Source organism: Felis catus, chromosome B3 (assembly GCF_018350175.1).
Source record: "Felis catus isolate Fca126 chromosome B3, F.catus_Fca126_mat1.0, whole genome shotgun sequence".
Classification (NCBI taxonomy): Eukaryota; Metazoa; Chordata; class Mammalia; order Carnivora; family Felidae; genus Felis; species Felis catus.
Window position 1 is genome coordinate 36742317 of NC_058373.1, and position 18853 is coordinate 36761169.

Consider the following 18853-nt stretch of genomic DNA (forward strand, 5'->3'; position numbering starts at 1 on the left):
CCCGTGTCGGGCTCTGCGCTGACAGCGAGAAGCCTCCTCGGGATTCTCGCTCTCCCTCTCTCTCTCTGTCCCTCCCCCACTCACGCCGTCTCTGTCTCTCTCAAATAAATAAATAAATAAACTAAAAAAAAAAAGAAGAAGCAGAAAGATATGATGGGCCAAGCGAAGGTGGGACACACGGAGAAGCAGAGAGCAGAGGCCGTGTGGCCCCAGAGAGAGGACGTGCGCAGTTTCTCTGCCATCTCTGAGTGTCCCCCTCATTACTGACGTTAGTCGTGGGGGACTTCCGTGTCTCTGGCCAAACATACCCTGCGCGGTTGCAACCGTCTCCTCTACAAACGGGAGAGGAAACCCTTTGCCTTGCTTTGCCTACCGGTAGAATTAAATGAGATGCTGGTTGGCAAAGTCTGTAAACTGTAAAGTGCTCTAAAGACCTAAGGAGTTCTAGTCCTCATTATAATTGTTGTCGTCAGTAATGCCATCGGTTGCGTGCTCCCTGGAGAGGAAAGAACACACGTGACTGCCATTTAGGACACCTTTAAAGCAAATCTTTTGAAAATCTGAACTCCACCTTGGCCAGTAAGGAGACAAATGAGAAAAACAGCTTTGAGATACCATTTATAACTTTCCAAAATAGCCACCCTGGGAGGGGACAAGGGCCAGGGGTTGGCAAGACTATCTCCTGGAACTTGTAGATTCCGTTGGTGTTGGTAGTATTATAAATCAGAGTAACTCTTTTGGAAGCAATTTGGCAATCTTTAGTAGGAACCATAAAGACATTTATGTTGTATCCTTTGACCTAGTAATTTCACTCTGAAAATCCAATATAAGCAAAAATCTCCATGCATGAAGGTGTTCATTGCAACACGGAAAATTTAGAAACACTCAAAGTGGCCAACACTAGGGCAACAAATTAATACGTTATGTCATTATGCGATGTTAGCTGTTCAATGATAATTCCGAAGCCCATGTGTAAACAGGGAAAGCCAAAGACCGTCCTAGGGACAGGGGGGAAGGCTGGGAACTGGGGGCACCCCTGCGGGAATTCCCTTGGTGGTTTCCCTTCTTGATGTTCCCCCCCCGCAGATTCTAGCAATGAGTATTTCCCACATCATGTGCGTTTCCCCGGAAGACCCAGCTCTGCACACGCAGACGTGGGAGGCATGGGGTGAGAAAGGCAGGTTCAATCAATCATACGCCTTAGGTGTATCATTCTGTTAAAAAAATACACTCGGGGTGGGGGGCGGTTGCTGGGTGGCTCACTTGGTTAAGCGTCCAACTCTTGACCTCCACACAGGTCATGATCTCACGGTCCGTGAGTTTGAGCCCTGAGCCGGGCTCTGTGCTGATGGTATGGAGCCTGTTTGGGATTCTCTCTCTCCTCTCTCTCTCTCTCTCTGCCCCTCCCACATCTCTCTTTTTTTCTCAAAATAAATAAATAAATAAACTTAAAAAAAAAAAACACTCAGTGGGGCGCCTGGGTAGCTCAGCTGGTTAAGCATTTGAGTTCCACTCAGGTGATGATCTCATAGTATGTGGTTTCGAGCCCCATATTGGGCTCTGTGCTGACAGCTCAGAGCCCGGAGCCTGCTTCGGATTCTGTGTCTCCTTCTCTCTCTCTCCTACTCACGCGCTGTCTCCGTCTCTCTCAAAAATAAATACACATTAAAACAACAACAACAAACCACTCAGGGCACCTGGCTGGCTCAGTCGGTAGAACATGTGACTCCTGATCTCAGGGTTGTGAGTTTGAGCCCCACACCGGATGTAGAATTTACTTAAAAAATAAATCTCAAAAAAAAAATGTTTAAAAAACACACTCGAGAAACAGTTATAATTCGGGGACAGTTCGCGATATTTTTCTGACATGCTAATCGCCTTTGGTTGCTCCAGCTCTCTGCGAAAGCCCAGCGCTCAGGAGGCGCCTGGCTGGTTCAGTTGGTAGAGCGTGTGATTCTTGATCTTGGGGGTCATGAGTCTGAACCCCATGTTGGGGGTAGAGATTACTTAAAACCAACAACACAAAGCCCAGAGCTCGCACACAGCCTTGCATGGTGGTGGGGGTTGGGGGAGCGAGGTGATAGGGGACCCAGCAGGACCCAACAAACCACACACCCCACGCTTTTTTGTCTTTTACGCAGAGGGAGGCCGTTACGCATGTTCTTCTGCAACTTGCTTTTCTCCCGTAACAGGTAGTGGACATCTTTCCACACCAGGACACATGGATTTACCTTATCTTATTAAGTGGCCGGGGCGGGGGGGGGGGGGCACCTGATGCGTGACTGTGCCAGGATGGGTTTAATCAGCCTCTATTAACGGACACCAGGGTTCTGCCCACTTTTGTCCCTGTTACAATTCACTCTGTGCCGAACAGTCCTGTAATACAAGCTTGGGAGTGGATATTTCTGTAGGGCACGTGCCTACAAGCGTTTCATTTTTTAATAGTCACTGTAAAACTGTCCCCGAAAAGCTGTCCCAGTTTTCACCAACAGAGTCTGAGAGCACTTCTTTACCTCGGTCTCTAACTCTACCTTCAAAAATAGACTTCTGTCCACCCAATAGGTTGACAATGACATCTCACTCTTCGGGTCTGCATTTCTTTGGTTCCTAGAAATACTCGGCATCATCTTCTGTGTTTATTGTTTGTGCTGGAGGAGGAAGCCCTGGAAGCTTTTGGACTCAAAGGGATGAGCCTTTGAGGGTCGTAATGAAAGGCCAGTGTGGACACGTCTGGAGGCAGAGGATGCTGTCTATGGGTACCTTATACCGTGTCCTGAGGACAACAGATGAGTATATATACACGTGGACACCAAGGCAGTCAGTGCCTAAGTGTTGACTGAGGCAGGAGAGTGGCCTCTGGGCTCTGAGAGAGATCTCTGAAACAGAGATTACAGACTCATTCATTCCACACGCGCACCTCTATGAGCCAGAGTCCTGCTAGCCAGGGGATTGTGCTGAGCTCGCCCGGTGCCCTGCTCCTGAGCAGCACACAGTGGGGCAGTTAAGGGCAGAGAACCCATGGAAACAGAGCTGAAGGGGGGCTAAGGGTGGGTGGGGAGGGTCTTGGCAGAGCAGGGCTAGAAGACAGGATGTTGGCCCAAGTTTGAAAAGAGAGGTTGGGGATGTGGGGAGGGGGGAGGAGACAGACACAGGCCCAGCGTGCGTGGGGGGCTCCGGCACGGTGGCTGGGGGAACCGCAGCCTGACCGGGGTAGAGCAGGCCGGCAGGGAGCGGAGGAGGCCAGAAGCCATGTGTGTCACACCTAGTCACGGAGGCCTCAGGAAGCAGCTTCGCTTGGGCCGGGTCTCAGGAAGAGCCCATTTCCAGAACAGTCCAATTCCTGAGCGTCAGCTAACTGAGGCGTGTCCCACGCCAGGCTAAGGTAGAGGCGCGAGGGAAGCTGTGAAGTGGGGTTCTGCCCAGGTTCTAATCCCACTCGCTGCTGGATGACCTTGGAAAGCCAGGTGACCTCTCTGAGGCTCAGGCTCCTTGTCTAGATGATGAAGAGAGACACGTGCCCCATGTAGGGTCAGACTACCCTGGGCTTCATGTCCTTGGGAGTCTGAGGCTTTCTAGCCACAGCAGCGGATTTGCTGGGATGACAGCTCGGCCTAGGGACCCAGGGGCTGAGCCAAGGGGATGGGGACGGCAGGTTGTGTCTGTGCCTCTGAACTGGACCCAAGTCCCATCCATGGAGCCGAGGCCTGCAGGGGAAGGCCCAAAGAGCTGTTTTCACCAATGACTGTTAGGTGTAGGGTCCCCGGCAGGGCTTGGGGGACCCGATGGAAAATGTCCTACGGAGAGGGAGAGAGGCACCTCGCCTCACCCCCATCTGATACCAGCCACTTCCCTCCCTGGGCCCCAGTTTTCTCATCTGCACGCCGAGGCCATACTAGTTAATCTCCTGAAGTCCCCTGCGTTTGACATCATCGAATGTATCACTGGCGAGGGGCCGAGACGCTGGGTCTCCTGCTATAGCACATAGCTGGCATCCCTGTGCCATGGGAGCTCAGAGGAGGAGCTGGAGTTCACAGTGGGCCTAAGCCGCTGGAAAAGGAATTCCAACCCCTTGGGCTTCAAGGGGTTTGTTTGAAGCAAAGAGCCGACGCGTGGGGGAGGAGCACTGCGGATCGGCTCAGAGGTTGCTCTGGAAAGTTACTTCCATTCAACAGGAAACCTGGTAAGGGCAGACAAACCGGATTTCTGGAAGGAAGGGGTGGAGAAAGGTGGCAAAACACTCTCTCTAGCAAGCCAGCTGCGCCCCTTTTCAGGTCCCTGGCTCAGAGCCCTGTTTAACTCAGCTACATTCAATGCAACCAAATATGTTCCATGGCTCCCTATGTCACACACACCAGATACGGGGCAGGAGAGGGTGTCCTTCACCTCAGCAGCTCACAGTTTTGTGGGGGAGACAGCAGGCTGGGCAGACAAGGCTAACGGGAGGCGGCTGATAAGGATGGTTAATCAAGTTACAAAACCAAGTGTCCCTGTGCCTGGGGAGGGGGCAGCTGGCGAACAAAGGGAGAGCTCTGCAGTCTAACCAGCTCTGTTCAAATCCACGCTCTGACCTCAGTGGCTTCCCCCATTCCTTCCTTCTCGCCTGGACTGAATCTGACACCTTAGAGAGGGCACGGTTTGTCCTTCTGCCTATCGATTCCGAAAAAGAGAGCAGCTCCCCAGTGCCAGGGCCCAGACAACCTGCCAGGCCATCCCACTGGATGGTCGACTCCTCTATGCAGGGGTAGGATCCCCTGTCACTATCCTTGCCTTCAGCGCAAGGAATGGGGCCTGGCACATACCTGTTGAATGAATGAGGCAATGGAAGAATCCTAGAAGCCCAGAAGCTTTGCTATCACATCATCAGCAGGTTCAGCAATGAGTCATGAGTCATCCCCTGACCTGGCGGAGCCCTTACGCCAGCTGCTGGTGAGCTGGGTAGATGCGAAATCACCCCTGAAATCCTGGTTTGGAAGGGGTGGGGGGATTTCTCTCTTGGATTTTGAGGTTCACCATTCAGCTTCATCTTTACCCGGAAACCAGTGACAGAAGGCCTATTTGGGGGCCCAGCGAGCAAAGAATGACATGGAGAGAGCACTGGGTCTCTGACTCCAGCTCTCTGGTTGCCCCAGGGGCTCTAGAGAGAGTTCTCAGTAGACAAGAAACACGAACCATGGTGCATTTCGTTCTGATGCTGAGCCCAGTATGATCTCTATTTTACAGGGGGGCAACTTGTGTGCAGAGAGTTAAGAGAAACTGGTCCAAAGTCACAGGTCTGGGAAGGGGCAGAACCAGGATTTGAACCCAGGCCTATGGACTCCTGAGCCTGAGTGGCAGGTCTGTCGGTGAGGCCTCAGCCAGGCCATCGACCTCTCTCAGGGTGCCTGTCCTTCCATCTCTGAAAGGGGTATGTTGCTCCCTTCTAGCTCCAAGAAGTGTTGGTTCGCTAGAGGGTGGTGTGTGTGTGTGTGTGTGTGTGTGTGTGTGTGTGGAAGGGCAGGGTGGTGGGTGGCTTCTGGCTGCTTCCCCGCAGGGCTGATATCCTGCCCCATCCCACTCACAGTGCCTCGGGAGAGGGGCATCCTCTCTGAGGGTGGGGGTGGGGAGGGAGGGCAGCCTTTGGACAAAGGGGCAGAGGAAGAGAAGGCAGAGGAAAGCTGCTGAGCTCAGCCCGCCCGGGAGAGGGGTCTGCCTCCCTCTCCCCCCACCCTGCCCCTCCCTGGGACCACCCTTTCCCTCTCCTTGAGATGTCAGAAACCTCTCCCTCTCTCTGCAGCTGCCGGTCCTCTGGGAAGGCTAGGAACACGAGGCTGGAAACCCATAGAGCCCTTCCCCGCCGCCTGCCAGCCACCCTCCGGAGCTGCAGCAGAAGCTATAAAAAGCACAGCCGTTCAACAATAGGTGACATCACCCAGCGGCGGAAAGAACTGGATTCTGCCAGATGCCAGGGAGAGTTATGGCCCCTATCTCTCCCTCAGGACGGGAGCCCCTCGGGAAAGGGCCTGGGTATGTTCCACTGGACCTCTGGCGGGACGGGGTCAGACTCCCGAGGCCCTCTTCTCTCCCTGGGGGAGGGTCGGGGCGTAGGGGATGGATTTCACCGGAGGATTTTCAGGGATGGGGCATATGGGAAAGGAGCTACGGAGCTGGGAGGGCTGGCTGGCTCCCTTCAGTGTCCTCTGGACGTTCTGAGAGACAAGCAGAGGGCAGTGGAGGGGTGAGAAGAGGTGGGCAGGCACCGCCTGGAGACATGGTCTGGATCTGCTTCAAACAGCTCCTCTCTAGCCCTTGCCGGCGGGTCCCCTCCCTAGCCCCCCGTGAGTAGCACAGAGCCTGGCACTTAGTAGGTCTGCTGACTGACCTCCTAACCCTGGTTCTGGATGTCACGTCTGGTGTGCAGGAAGTTGGTCATTTGGGCCGGAGTGGGTTGAGGAAGGGTGTCTTGCCCCTCGAGGTGCTTTGATGGAGGCAGGTCTGACTGGCCTCCTCACCTGACCTTGGGAGCTGCGGGCTCCTCCCCCGCACATCCCAGGACCTGCGGAGGATGCCGCCCCTCCGTGTGCCCTCGGTGGGTTCCCGGTACAGGACAAGACACTGAGATGTCAACGCTGAGTGTTTGACGAATCTGAACTGCCAGCCTTCGCACTGAGGCGCTGAGCCTCAGTTTCCTCATCTGTAAACCTAAGACTGTTGGTGAGGTGCTGAGGAGTGCTGCCTGGGAGTCCGGAGACCTGGGCTCTGGCCCCGCCTGTGCCCCACCTCCCTGCGTGACCTTGGACTCGGGGCTTCCCCTCGGGCCTCAGGGACCTTCTCCCGGAGGGGCTACTCTAGCTTTGGGGTGGCCAAGCCACATTCCAGGGCTTGTTTGGCTCCGGGAGGGGGGGCCTCCTCTACAGAGCCAGCCGTGACCCCTCCGGCCCGCCAGCTCCCCTTCCCTGATCCCTGGGGTGCACAGCGTCCCCTACTCATGTTGAAATCCTACCCCCTCAGCTGACAGTATGCGGACTCAGGGCCTCTGGGATGTGACTAACTCATGAGGGTGGAGCCCTCAAAAGTGGGATTAGTGCCCTTTTCAGAGCCTCCAGAGGGACCCCAGCCCCCTCTGCCATGTGGGCCTACAAGGAAAAGAGGGCCCTTCCCTGACCACACTGGCACCTGATCTCGGACTTGAGCTCCAGAACTGTGAGCAAGTGACTCACTTTACAAGCCACTCAGTCTGGTGTTTTGTTACAGTAGCCCGGGGACTATGCACCCCCCACCCCCCGCCCCTGCCCGCAGGCCTGTGCCTTCTCCCCGGGCCTCCTTCAGCCCCTTCTCTGCCTGCAGTTAGCTTTCCCTAACTCCCTGTCCCCTGCCTGCCCTTCCGGCAAAACGAATCCCGCCTCCCCGTGTGCCTAGCGCTCTGACTTCATTCTGCCTTGCACTTCAGCGAGTGGCGCCCTTCTGCTGGTGATGTTTCCGGAGCGGCACAGAGACCAGCAGGCATAGTGCCGGGCACAGACCTCCTTTCCCCCTCACAGCGGCTGCCAGAGGCACGGATCACTCTTGCTGTTACCCAGAGGAGCAAAGCTGAGGCTCAGAGAGGGTAAGTCACACGCCCTTGGTCACCCAGCTGGCAAGCGGTGATGCCAAGATTCACTCCCGGCCCGTGGGATTCCACAGCCGAGCTCCCTTTGAAGGGCAGCACCCGGGAGCACGGCGGGCACACTGCGGTCCTTCGGTCAGTGCGTGCGACACTGAAGAGGGCCGCTCGGCTGGTGTGGTCGGGGCCGGGGCCTGATGCTCTTCCTGACACGGGGCGTGGAGAGCTGGTTTATTGGCCGGGCTGCTGGAGCAAAAGGCACCTGACTCACAGAGCAAGAAGGTGCTGAGCTAGAACCGGGCAGGGCCCTCAGGGCGAGCGACCCTTCCTCCCTCCCGCTGAGTCAGGCAGAAGCTTGGACCAGAGGTGGAGCCAGGGCTCTGAGAGCCCTGGCCTGTCTGTCCCTCCCCGGGTCAAGCTGGTCACTGCTCCTCTCTTTCCCAGCTGGCTGCCCTAGTGAGACACGGGATACCGGGGCGGGGTGGGGGGCGGGCAGAGGCTTCCAGCTCTGACGGTGTGGACTCGTGTCATGACGTCACTTGGTTGAGCGGGGAGAGCACGGGCTGTCCAGCCAGCTCTTAGAGGACTGCTCCTCGGCTTCCTAGTTGTGTGACCTTCCCGGCCCTCACTTTGGGGGCGGCAGTGCCCCTGTCACACAGGAGGACTCACCACACTCCAGCTCAGACTGAGAGGCGGAGCTCCATAGGAGGCAGCCCCCACTTTCAGCGTGTTTGCTCCCCCCACGGCTGATGACTGTCGCCAACACCTCAGCAGGCAGGGACGGAGCTGGCTGGGGTGGCCGCACCCCTCTGTGGGCTCTCTGCACCCGGACGAGAAGGCTGGACAGCTTCCCCACTGGCCCCCCTCTCCCGCCCAGCCCAGTGCCTGGTGCACCGACCACTGAGCCCTCCCGCCCCACCAGCTCCAGCTGCGTCCTTCCCAGCCCAGGGTGGGCAGGAGGGAGACCACACACAGGGAGGAAGGTCTCCTTTTGAGACCACCGACGAGTGCCGAATCACGTACCTAAACTCCTTGTTTTAATTCTCACCTACAAAATCGACACCTCCAAAGGAAATCACACTCAAAGCACAAGATCTGCCAAACGGTCCGTGGGTTCGCTCTCTTCGTCCTTTCCCTAGCTCCCTCCCCACCCCGGGGCTGGCTGGAAGGGTGACAAAGAAGACAGAAGAAGGGCAAAGACGGAGAAAGAGAGGAGTTTAGGAAGGGAGGCCTCCCGGAGGAAGCAGGGGGGAGGCCCCTTCCTGCTCACCGACGTGTCCTCTGAGCACGAGGCAATGATGTTGTCAATGAATGGGTTCCACTTGATGTCCAGCACGTTGCCTTGGTGACCGCAGACCTTGGGGTAGTTGGGTTCAATCCTGCCCGTCTGCCGAGGAGGAAGAGAGAGAGAGCAGGGGATTAGTTTGATGGGCCTAGGGTGGAGGAGAGCCTTTATTCTGGGCTTCTAAACTGGACTGCAAGGTCCTCGAGGACCTACCCACTATCTTATTCACCTCTGCATTTCTGCACCAGGTTGGTCCAAATTGTTCTGTGGCTGTGTGCTCCCCAACCCTGAATGGTAATGGGGCAGGGGACACAGAAGAGTGATACACCCATGGTCCATACCATGCCCCTGTGCAACTTAGGAAAAGGTACCCCTTCCCCAAGCGAAAGTTTCAAGTTAAGATGCTCCTGTTCACCTGAACAACCAGAGCCTAGAGGGCAGCAGGCGTGGCAGTCCACACATCCAGCCACGGGGCATGTGCTCTCATACTCCCCCCAGTGCCCATACTCCCCCCCTGCCCTCTAGGGAGGCGCCAGGGTCAGCAGGAGGCTCCTTCCTGCTGCTCCAGGAGTCAGCAAAGAGGCCTGAGTCTCTGGGTCCACCTAAACACTATCATATAAGTTTCTCTGCCTACGATGTGACCAGTGCCGCTCCCAGATGTGGATGCCTGTTCAGTGCGTATCTTAAACACCTGTACCCAGTGCCCTGTGGTTCAAAGCATACTCTATGGAGTCACACAGGCCTGTGTTTGAATTACAGCTCTGCTACTTTTTAGGTACGTGGCCTTGGGAGAGTCAGTGAAGTTCTCTGAGCTTCAGTTTCCTCATTTCTGAAATGAGGGCAGTAACCCCTGCCTCTTAGCCTTTTGTGAAGACCGAATGAGCTAACGCCTAGCAAAGTGCTTGGTGTGTAGATTATCATCATAGTGAATGCTCAATATATGAGGGTAGTAGTATTCTCATGCAGATTAGATAATGACACCTCCTCCAGGAAGTCCGCCCTGATCCCTGAATGGGTTAAGAGCTCCTCCTCTATGTGCTCATTGCATTCTGTGCTTCCTTCTATTACAGGCACCGTCATGCGCCGTTGCAGCCTGCTTCTATTTGTCCGTGAGCAACTGAGGACAGTACCTGTCTCTTGTCTCTGATTGTCCAGCTCCTTACAAGCCTGGCACGCACTATATGCTAGGTATATAACCTGAAAGACATCCTTCAAAGGGAATTGATTCCACAAAAGATGGAGGGTGGGGGGGAGGGAAGGGAAGGGAAGTCCGTTTAATGAAGGGAAGGAAAATGACAGGCAGAAGCTGTGTTTCCATCCCCAGGCTTTTTAATGCTAGATTTTTGGGGCATCGGAGGAAATAGGAAGGATCTTCCCAGTCACCGCCCATTGGCTAAGAGTGGTTAGGTCCTCGGAGGCACCTTAGGCAGGTCATACCTCCCTGCTTTGGGTTCCTCCACTGAATAACGAAGAAGAGAGTCCTTTTTTGTAAAGCCTCTGCTCGCGTGCCCTCTGCCTCACCAGTACGGTGGGGTTATTTCAGAACATGTGTCCTGCTATGACCTCTCCCCACCCGCTTCCTGTCCGAATCGCCATCGGCTCATTTCCAGATCAGCTGGGTTTTTTGTGACCCGGCAACGGTGAGACGGGTAGAGAAAAGACAGACCCAAGAGAGAGTGGCAATGGTGGAGAAAGAGAGAGAGGAAAACAGCACCCGAGGGGTACTCAGGAGAGCTCCACTGACATTGTGCATTGTGGGAAAATTACAGAATGGACGAAAAGGGTCTGGGGTGTACCAACACCAGCCACAAATGGTCCCCTTTGCCATTTTATGGGGGGATGCAGTTAGAGCTGGAAAGCCTATTTCAATGACTTTTGGGCTGTCGGACTATTTCTTTAAAACGAGACTCTAAGCAGAGACTGAGCCACATGTGACCACGGCTTTGGTCAGGGTTACACATGATCTTCTTTTGGCTCTCACACACCCTGTGATTCAGGTATGAGGACCCTCAGGCCCAGAGAGCTTAAGCAACTCACACGAGTTTACCCGGCTGAAGGCCAATCAGGGGTTCCTGCCGAGGGGTAACCCTCAAGGCTAAGCTTTTCGAAGCCCACTCTACTCATTTTGGCCGACTCCCCTCGTGCAGTCTGACCTCTAAGGGCAGACAGGCACTGCGCTCTCTGCTCCCACAGCTCACACCCCCCTCTGACAGAGCCGTCCCTTACATCTGATCCCAAAGGCTGCATCTGAGCGGTCCCCGAGCAAATCTTCTGCATTAAGCTTTTGGCACCCGGCCCAGCCCAGCCCAGGCAAATCTGAGGGGCACCGAATCGGTCGATAGGTGGCCATCAGCTAAAAGCAGCTTCTGGCCAGCAGCCTGTGCGGGTGATGCACCGGACGGACAGGTTAAGCGGCATCACCGGAGTCCACTGAGAATGGGGCGAGGTCAGAGCCCTGCACTGGGAAAGGAATTCGTCTTTTTAAAGCTGAGAATGATCCTGATGTAATGTATACCCCAGGTGGACCTCGCCTTACACAATGGACACATTCCCCAGTGGGGTGGGGAATTACGACTGTCAGGACTAAATCACATTGTTGCTAATGTGAACGGTGACCCCCTAGGGTTGTGCAGTGTGTGACCTGGTTGGCTGCACATAATAGCAGCCCTCAAGGGAAGATCCCCCCACTTTCGACCTGGCAACCCTGCTTTTCCTGTTTATATCGTAGGCTTCTACATAACATTTTGTTTGCAGCACGAGTTCCACTGCTAAGAAAAAATGTCTGAAAACCATTGTTCTATGGAAAAATCAAGTAAATTAAAAAACACAATTATTAACCCCAGGAAGAAGGCTGTATAAGAAAGCGAATGTAAATCATAGTGATAATGATTTATGTACAACATTTACATAGTTGTAATAATATAAATCCTGAATATTTATTTAAACAAGAGTTACACTATAACATACTGGGGGCACAGAGGTAGGGAGAGTGCGTGTGCGTGTGCGTGTGCGTGTGTGTGTGTGTGTGTGTGTGTGTGTGTAGTAAGAGGGGAGACTGAGCTGGAAGAGAGCCAGATCCTCAAATTCCATAATAGGAAGTCAACACACAATGTCTAAGATTTAAAAAAATCCAGACAAGGCAGTGAAAGCATATAATTAAGAAATACGGGGATAAGTGCAAAAAGAAACAGCTAAAAGCAAGGAACAGAGTTCCCCTCGGGGTGTGTAGCAAAGGGGGAGAGGGATTGGTTACAGGCAGTCGTGTGCTGGTAACTGTTTAACTGGTTCTCCGAGGGAAAAAGGCCCTGGTTTGGAGCATTTGCCAATCCCAGTGGCAAAAATATTCCCACTACGCTAATTGTAATCTACCAGGGTGACGTCACCAAAAATAGAGTCGGAAAAGCCTCACAACAGACCCATTACGTAAGCTTTCTACCATGTGCTGTAATAGACACAAGTCTCCTCAAGAGCACAGAGAGTGGTAAAGTAACCAGGGAGTAATGAGTTATTAACATTCAATACCTCTGTTTCTGATATAATTTATTTAATTGCAAGTTTGCATAACTTGGTTTTTAATAACGGCCATGTTGACCAATCGGTGTGGCAAAGGGCTCTCACAAGCCGATACAAGCCACTTGTACCCTAGACCTCAAAGTAGCCCTGGGCTTTATGAACTCTGGAGAGTTATCACTCCGATGGACATAAAAATTAAAGCCCAAATAAATAAAATGCACACACTAGGCGTTCTAAAGGAAGCTGGTTCTGTTGGGTTTTTTCTTACACGGGAACAATCCCCACCCCAGACCCCCCCCAAACGCCGCTGTTTTCTGTTCTGATGTCTGTGAAGTCACAGACTGTGAAATCGTGACCTGAGCCGAAGTCACTTAACCGATCGAGCCCCCAAGGCGCCCCCTGTTCCCATTTCTGTATGCGGGGCGGGGACGACTTGAGACCCAACGCAGGTCTGGTTAGTAACTGCCACACCACACTGCCTTCTACACTCTCATCCTGACACGCTGATGCTAACGGTGACCCCTCCTGAGATCAAATTTTATCCTCACATAACACCTTTTACAGCTGAGGGAGCGGAGGTTCACAAAGCGTCTAAGGAGCAGAGTCAAGGCTTTTCAGTGTTTCATAATGTCAGCATCACTGTGGAGATGGTCAGTTCACAGAACTGCCCCCGTGGTAGGGGTCTAACCTGCCGTCTGGTCTTTGAACCTCAAAGAGCGCTTCAGCCTCAACAGAACTGAGGCACAGACCTTGCTCCCTGGGGTGAGGAGGGGAAGTCCGTTCCTTGGAGTCTCTAATCCTACAATCACTAGGGAAATCTTCATGCCGTTGGTGCGGACCTTATCCCGGAAGCCTCAAAGAACAAATCCAGCCCCTGCACGGAGACAGACCTTCAACATCAAATGTGGGGTGGCGGCTGCCATACACCCTGAGTCTTTTCAAGGAGGAGCCAGGTTCTGGGGGGGCGGCGGGTCGTGTCTCAAATATACCTCATCGACCAAAAGACAGAGTTAGTAGGGGCTGGCACACAGGCCTTTCTGTGCGGTGGAAGGGGGTGTGAAGTAGGGCAACCTTCCTGCAGGTGCATTTGACCTAGTCTCGCAAAGACTTTTGAAAGGTTCATAGCCTTTGGCCAATAACTCCACTTTGGGAACTCATCCCAGGAAAATCAGCAGCCAAGCACGCCAAGACGTTCACCGCATGGTTGTTCATCATAGCAAACAGTATAATCAGTCCCCAACGGTGGGGCACTGCCCAAAGGAGTTATAGGACACCAACATTACAGAATATTATGAGGTCACCGAAAATCGTATTTTCAAAGAATATTTAATGACTTGGGAATTTCTCAAGAACTAACGGTTAGTGAAACAGTCAGAAGCAAGTTATACCCATACAGCGTTCCCCATCTATTAAAAAACACGTAGTGGGGTGCCTGGGTGGCTCAGTCAGTTGAGCATCTGACTTTAGCTCAGGTCACGATCTCACAGCTCGTGAGTTCGAGCCCCGCGTCGGGCTCCGTGCTGACAGCTCGGAGCCTGGAGCCTGCTTCAGATTCTGTGTCTCCCTCTCTGCCCCTAACCCACTCGCATTCTATCTCTGTCTCTCTGAAAAATAAATAAACATTAAAAAAACTAAAAACAAACAAACAAACAAACAAACAAAAAAAACACCCAGTCTGGGGCACCTGGATGGCTCAGTCAGTTAAGTTCCCAACAGTTGGTTTCGGCTCAGGTCATGATCTCGCAGTTTGTGGGTTTGAGCCCCACAGCAGGCTCTGTGCTAATGGTGGGGAGCCTGCTTGGGATTCTCTCTCTCCCTCTCTCTCTGCCCCTTCCCTGCACGTGCTCTCTCTCTCTCTCTCTCTCTCAAAATAAATACATAAATTAAAAAAATTAAAGACAAACAAACAAAAGACCCCACGTAGTCTGTAAGAAAATCCATCAAGATGTTAATAGTGGCAATGTCTGGCTAGTTGCACTTTCGTGGTTTCCAATTCTTCCCCAGGACATTTACAATTTTTATCAAAAAGATAGACGTTATTAAAAGCACACACCGACATGCTCCGTAACTTTGACTGAAAAGTATTTCCCTCTGGTTGTGACCACATAGGTCTTCCAGAAGTGAGACACAGACTCGCGTCTCCCAGATTTACACGGCTTGTGGAACATAAATATGTTTGCTCACACAGCCTTCTCTACTCCTTTGTTACCCCACAAATATTTTGGGGGGAGACAAACTCCCCGAAATGGAATAAAACTGCCTATTTAACTGAAAGCAGGTTGCAGAGGGCACAGCGTGCATGCGGGCTGTGGAGGGCCAGGCGCTCCCTTGGAAGGGCTGCCCAGGGGGAGCTGCAGGGGCTCTGGGCCTCCGTCCAGGCTCTTATCTGAACCCAGTGAACTGACTGGACCACAAGATACTTTCAAAACAACCTGCATTGCAGCTTTGCCTCTTAGAGTTTCCCATCGCTGCAAAGCTGAATTCTGTACACAGAAGCAAAACATTTCTTACCTGGGGGATCAGCTCAGCGCGGCTTCAAGGACAGACTTGGAGCAGGAGGTAGGGTTTCCAGGCCCAGTTCGGGCACTCACTTCACCCGCTGAGTGACCCTGAACGTGGCCCCTGGCCTCTCTGGGCTTCCCAGAGTCCTACCCCACTGGGCTATCGCTCATTATGATTCTTCGTGGCTGCACTTTTTACTGTATGAAGCAAGGCTGGCCTGTAACCAGAGCGCCTTGCCTCCGGTACCCGGACAGAACATAGAGAGTCACACAGTCTGCTGTCAGAAAGACGTGGGACGGCAACACTAACGGTGACAAGGACGGTAGTAACAGATCATTCGACAAGGGCTTGCTAAGCCCTAAGCCTTGTGCTGAGCAATTTACGTACACCGTTTTATTTAAATCTCGTAACAACCCTGCCGAGTTTTATCAAATGCTTCTAACCCTCCCCTAACAATCCACTTTAGGGATAAGAAAACTGAGCTCTTGAACTGACTTGCTGGAGGTGAGGAGCTGGGAGCTGGGATAAGAGCGTTATCTGCCTTGAGGCCACCTCCGTTCTGCTGCCTCCTGTTTCAGACCGTAGGTGAGACATTTGCTAATCAGGGAGAAAAGTGGTCACAGATCGGAAGTAGGACCTTAGAGTTTCTTAGAGGACCTTCTCAGGAGGGGCTGGCTGGCAACTCTGTTGTGAATCCCCTTGAATCTGCTCTCGAAGACCCCTCCCTCCTTCCCTCACTCAAGTCTCTCCCCTCTCCCTAGTGATGCTCAAACATGGTTATATTTTAGAATCTCCTGGGAAGTTAAAAAAAAATCCCAATGCCCAGGTTGCACCCCTATGGATTTCATCACAATGACTGGGATGGGGGAGCCAGACATCAGTATTTTTTAAAGATCCCCAAGCATTCCAATGGGCAACAAGTTTGGGAACTGCGACCGTAGGGGTTCCGTATTCTGCCGGGGCTTCAGGGAACAACTGGTAACAGGCATGCATTCTGAGACCGGGACAGAGGCCGCTGGGCTGTCAGAGTTACCTGAGAGTTTCCCAGAGTTACCCTTGGGATGCAGGGGCTGTGGTAAGGACACCATGGAATCAAAGAACATCACCGCACACTTACTATAGGCTCATCTGCAGAAAGCACAGATGAAGCAAATAGGAAGGTAACAGTCACATCAGGCGATGGGTGATTTAAAGGAGGGCCCTGGAGCGCCTGGGTGGCTCAGTCGGTTAAGCGTCCGACTTCGGCTCAGGTCATGATCTCACCGTTCGTGAGTTCGAGCCCCGCATAGGGCTCTCGGTCAGCGTGGAGCCCGCTTGGGATCCGCTGTCTTCCTCTCTCTGCCCCTCCCCTATGTGCTCTCTCTCTCTCTCTCTCAAAAATAAATGAACATTAAAAAATAAATAAATAAAGAGGGGCCCAGGGCATGGAGCATGCTGAGCCAGGGCATGGGTGGTCTAACAGAGGAATCCCAAGCTTTGGTGGGGGAGCCATCTTTGGGCAGGGCACCCAGTCAGTCATCACACTCCCTCTGCCATGCGCTGTCCCATGCCTCCCAGACCCCCCAATTCGGCTGCTTGCAGTCTTCTCTGCTCTCTCTCCTCCAGATGTAAGTTGGTATTAAATAAGAGAGGGTCATCGGAAAATGGGAAGCGTAGTCCTTCTCCTCAAGGCCTTGGGCAAATGTCAGGGCCCCTGTGTCCTGGCCCTGGGCCCGAAGGAAGCCTTGCTCCCAACTCCCAGCCCTTCACACCTCACAAAGCAGTTACACATACAGGTACTTAATGAATATTGCCCGGGGAAGTGCGGCTGGACAAAGAAGGAAAGTTGTCCCTGGTCACCGCACCCGGAAGTGACAGCCAGGACAAGTCTGTGCAGGTTCAGAGCTCTGACTGCCACCATGGCCCTTCCGGCGGGGGCAAGCGGGGTGTCTCTTGCTCCGAACACTGTGTGCCCTTCATCCAAAGTGTGGGTGCTCCCCTAATTTGCTAGTGACAGTCCCCAACACGCTTGCGTGCACACACACGTTTACGCACGCATGCACACACAACCCACGTGGCCGTTTCCGTCCAGGCCTCTGACTCTCCTCCTTCCCTGTCTCCATCCCAATCACGAACGCACTGGTCTCACGTCCCATACTTCAGGGCCCTGATCTCCGCGGCCAGTTAATCCAATAAGCAAAAGCCTTCTAAGGACGACACTGGGAGATAACGGGTCAGTCCCATCATCTTGCCGGTCACCTATGTGCACACTGACAGGAACCTTTTAGAGAAAGCCGTCTGGCCCACAGGGGCACTCTCCGGCTTTTCAGATTCTTAGGCAGTCTGCTAGGAGATCTATTTTGGGCGGAGGGCTTTCATTCACATTAGAGCTTCCAGGACGGTTCCGTGAGATTCCTCAGGTGGGACCCCGATTTGTCTGCTTGCCTCTAGTGTCTACCCTCTTCAGTTCTCTTGCCAATTCATCTTACAAAATCTCGCCTAGAGTCCGGCTCTGCTGCCACGACTCCCCCGCTCCATAAGTTTCAATGGCTCCCTATTGCCTAGACTCGAAAAGCCCAACTCATTCAGACATAAAAGCCATTGCTGTAGTCCCAGCTTGGTCCTGCTCTGACAGATTCCCTCACCCCGCTGCTGGTGCCACACTATGCTGATACACACACCTCCACGTCCCCGCCTCCAATGCTCCCGCTGCCTAGATGGCTTTTGTTCCTGGTTCATCCTTGCCACCAGGCTATGAGCACCACGAAGTCAGTGACCTGGATAAAGGCCTGTCTGGGGCCTCATTCAGTGCCCAGCTCATAGCAAGAATTCAAGCTGGGTGAATGACTGTCACCTTATTTCCCACCGCTGGGCCTTTGCTCATGCTGTTCCCTCACCCCGACTCCCCTTCCCATCCTCAGCACCTAGAAATATCACCCAGGGAATAGACAAATGCTCCCTCCTGTCCCTAGGCTGGGAGATAATTCTGGATACTTCTGCTCTTATGACCTTGAGAGACCACATCTGGGGCTGAGCGTCAGGGGTAGACCCAGAGTCAAAGGGCAGAGTGCGGGATAAGGGTTGTGAACGCTCTAAAGTTCATCCAGACACAGACAAGTTCATGGCAGGACCTCAGAAAGCCTCCTAACTTCATGACTTCCTGTTTTGATTTTTTTCCTTCTCTTCTTTTATCTTTGTGTTTCTCAAGATGAGAAGGGTTGGCTGACTTTTCCAGTTAAGATCCTTGGCGCTTTGCACGTGTGTATGCGTGTGTGCCCGCAGAGGAGGGGGGAGAGGCTCTGGGGGGCAGGGGGTTTGTGTGGGGAAGGGCAGTAAGGAATCCTGTCGCTTCTGGTATTTCAGTTCTGGGAGACACAGTTCTCCCAGGCTCCAGGAAGACAGGTGATGGGGCCTCCCTTGTCCACGATCCTAGGCGGTATCCATTTACAGACTCCATGAGAAGAGACAAGAGGCTCCCTGAGTCTGGGATAGAAGATGTTGAGTGACCAGTGAGTGAGTGTGTGTGTGTGTGTGTGTGTGTGTGCTGGGGAGGGGCCTAATGCTTGTCTCTGCAGTTTCCTGATTACTGGCCCCTTTTAAAACCCCCTGTGCTAAAACACATACAGAAGGTAGGAAAACTCCAAACCTACTGTGCCTGAGAACTCTGATGGGATGTCCTGGGGGTGGGTTTCTGCCCTTGGCCGTTATTAACCTACTGGGGGAGACAAGACAAAGAACCAGACAATTGGTGCCCTGTGCTTTGGCGGGGGGAATGTGGGGGGTGGGGAGGGGAAGCTATGGGAGCACAGAGGAGAGACCAGAACTAGAGACCCTGCAATCAGGAAGGTCTTCCCAGAGGAGGTGCTGAAGGTCCAAAGGACTGAGAGCACACAGCCAGGGACAGCCTGGGGAATGCTGAAGGCACAGAAGGACAAGCACCTGAAAGGCCCGGGTATATTTGGGAAAGCCAAGTAAGCGGAGAGAGACAAGGCCTC

General features: G+C 53.3%; 1 protein-coding gene and 1 long non-coding RNA gene across 6 annotated transcripts in view; one reads left to right on the forward strand and one right to left on the reverse strand.

Annotated features, from left to right (window-relative positions):
* The window catches only part of CORO2B (coronin 2B), a 133227-nt gene that overhangs the window by 15214 nt on the left and 99160 nt on the right, over positions 1–18853 (reverse strand). For all 4 annotated transcript variants that reach the window (XM_023255133.2, XM_023255132.2, XM_023255134.2 and 1 more), the window contains one exon: positions 8850–8966. In XM_023255133.2, coding sequence (XP_023110901.1) covers positions 8850–8966 — 117 coding nt within the window. The remainder of the gene's footprint in view (positions 1–8849; positions 8967–18853) is intronic.
* On the forward strand, positions 4197–12619 carry LOC102899177. 2 transcript variants are annotated; one of them, XR_006599064.1, is made up of 5 exons: positions 4197–4926; positions 5221–5404; positions 5774–6003; positions 7427–7582; positions 9935–12619. It is a non-coding gene; the product is annotated as an uncharacterized LOC102899177 (long non-coding RNA). The 2 variants fall into 2 exon arrangements; XR_002742883.2 differs by lacking the exon at positions 4197–4926 and having other exon boundaries at positions 4983–5404.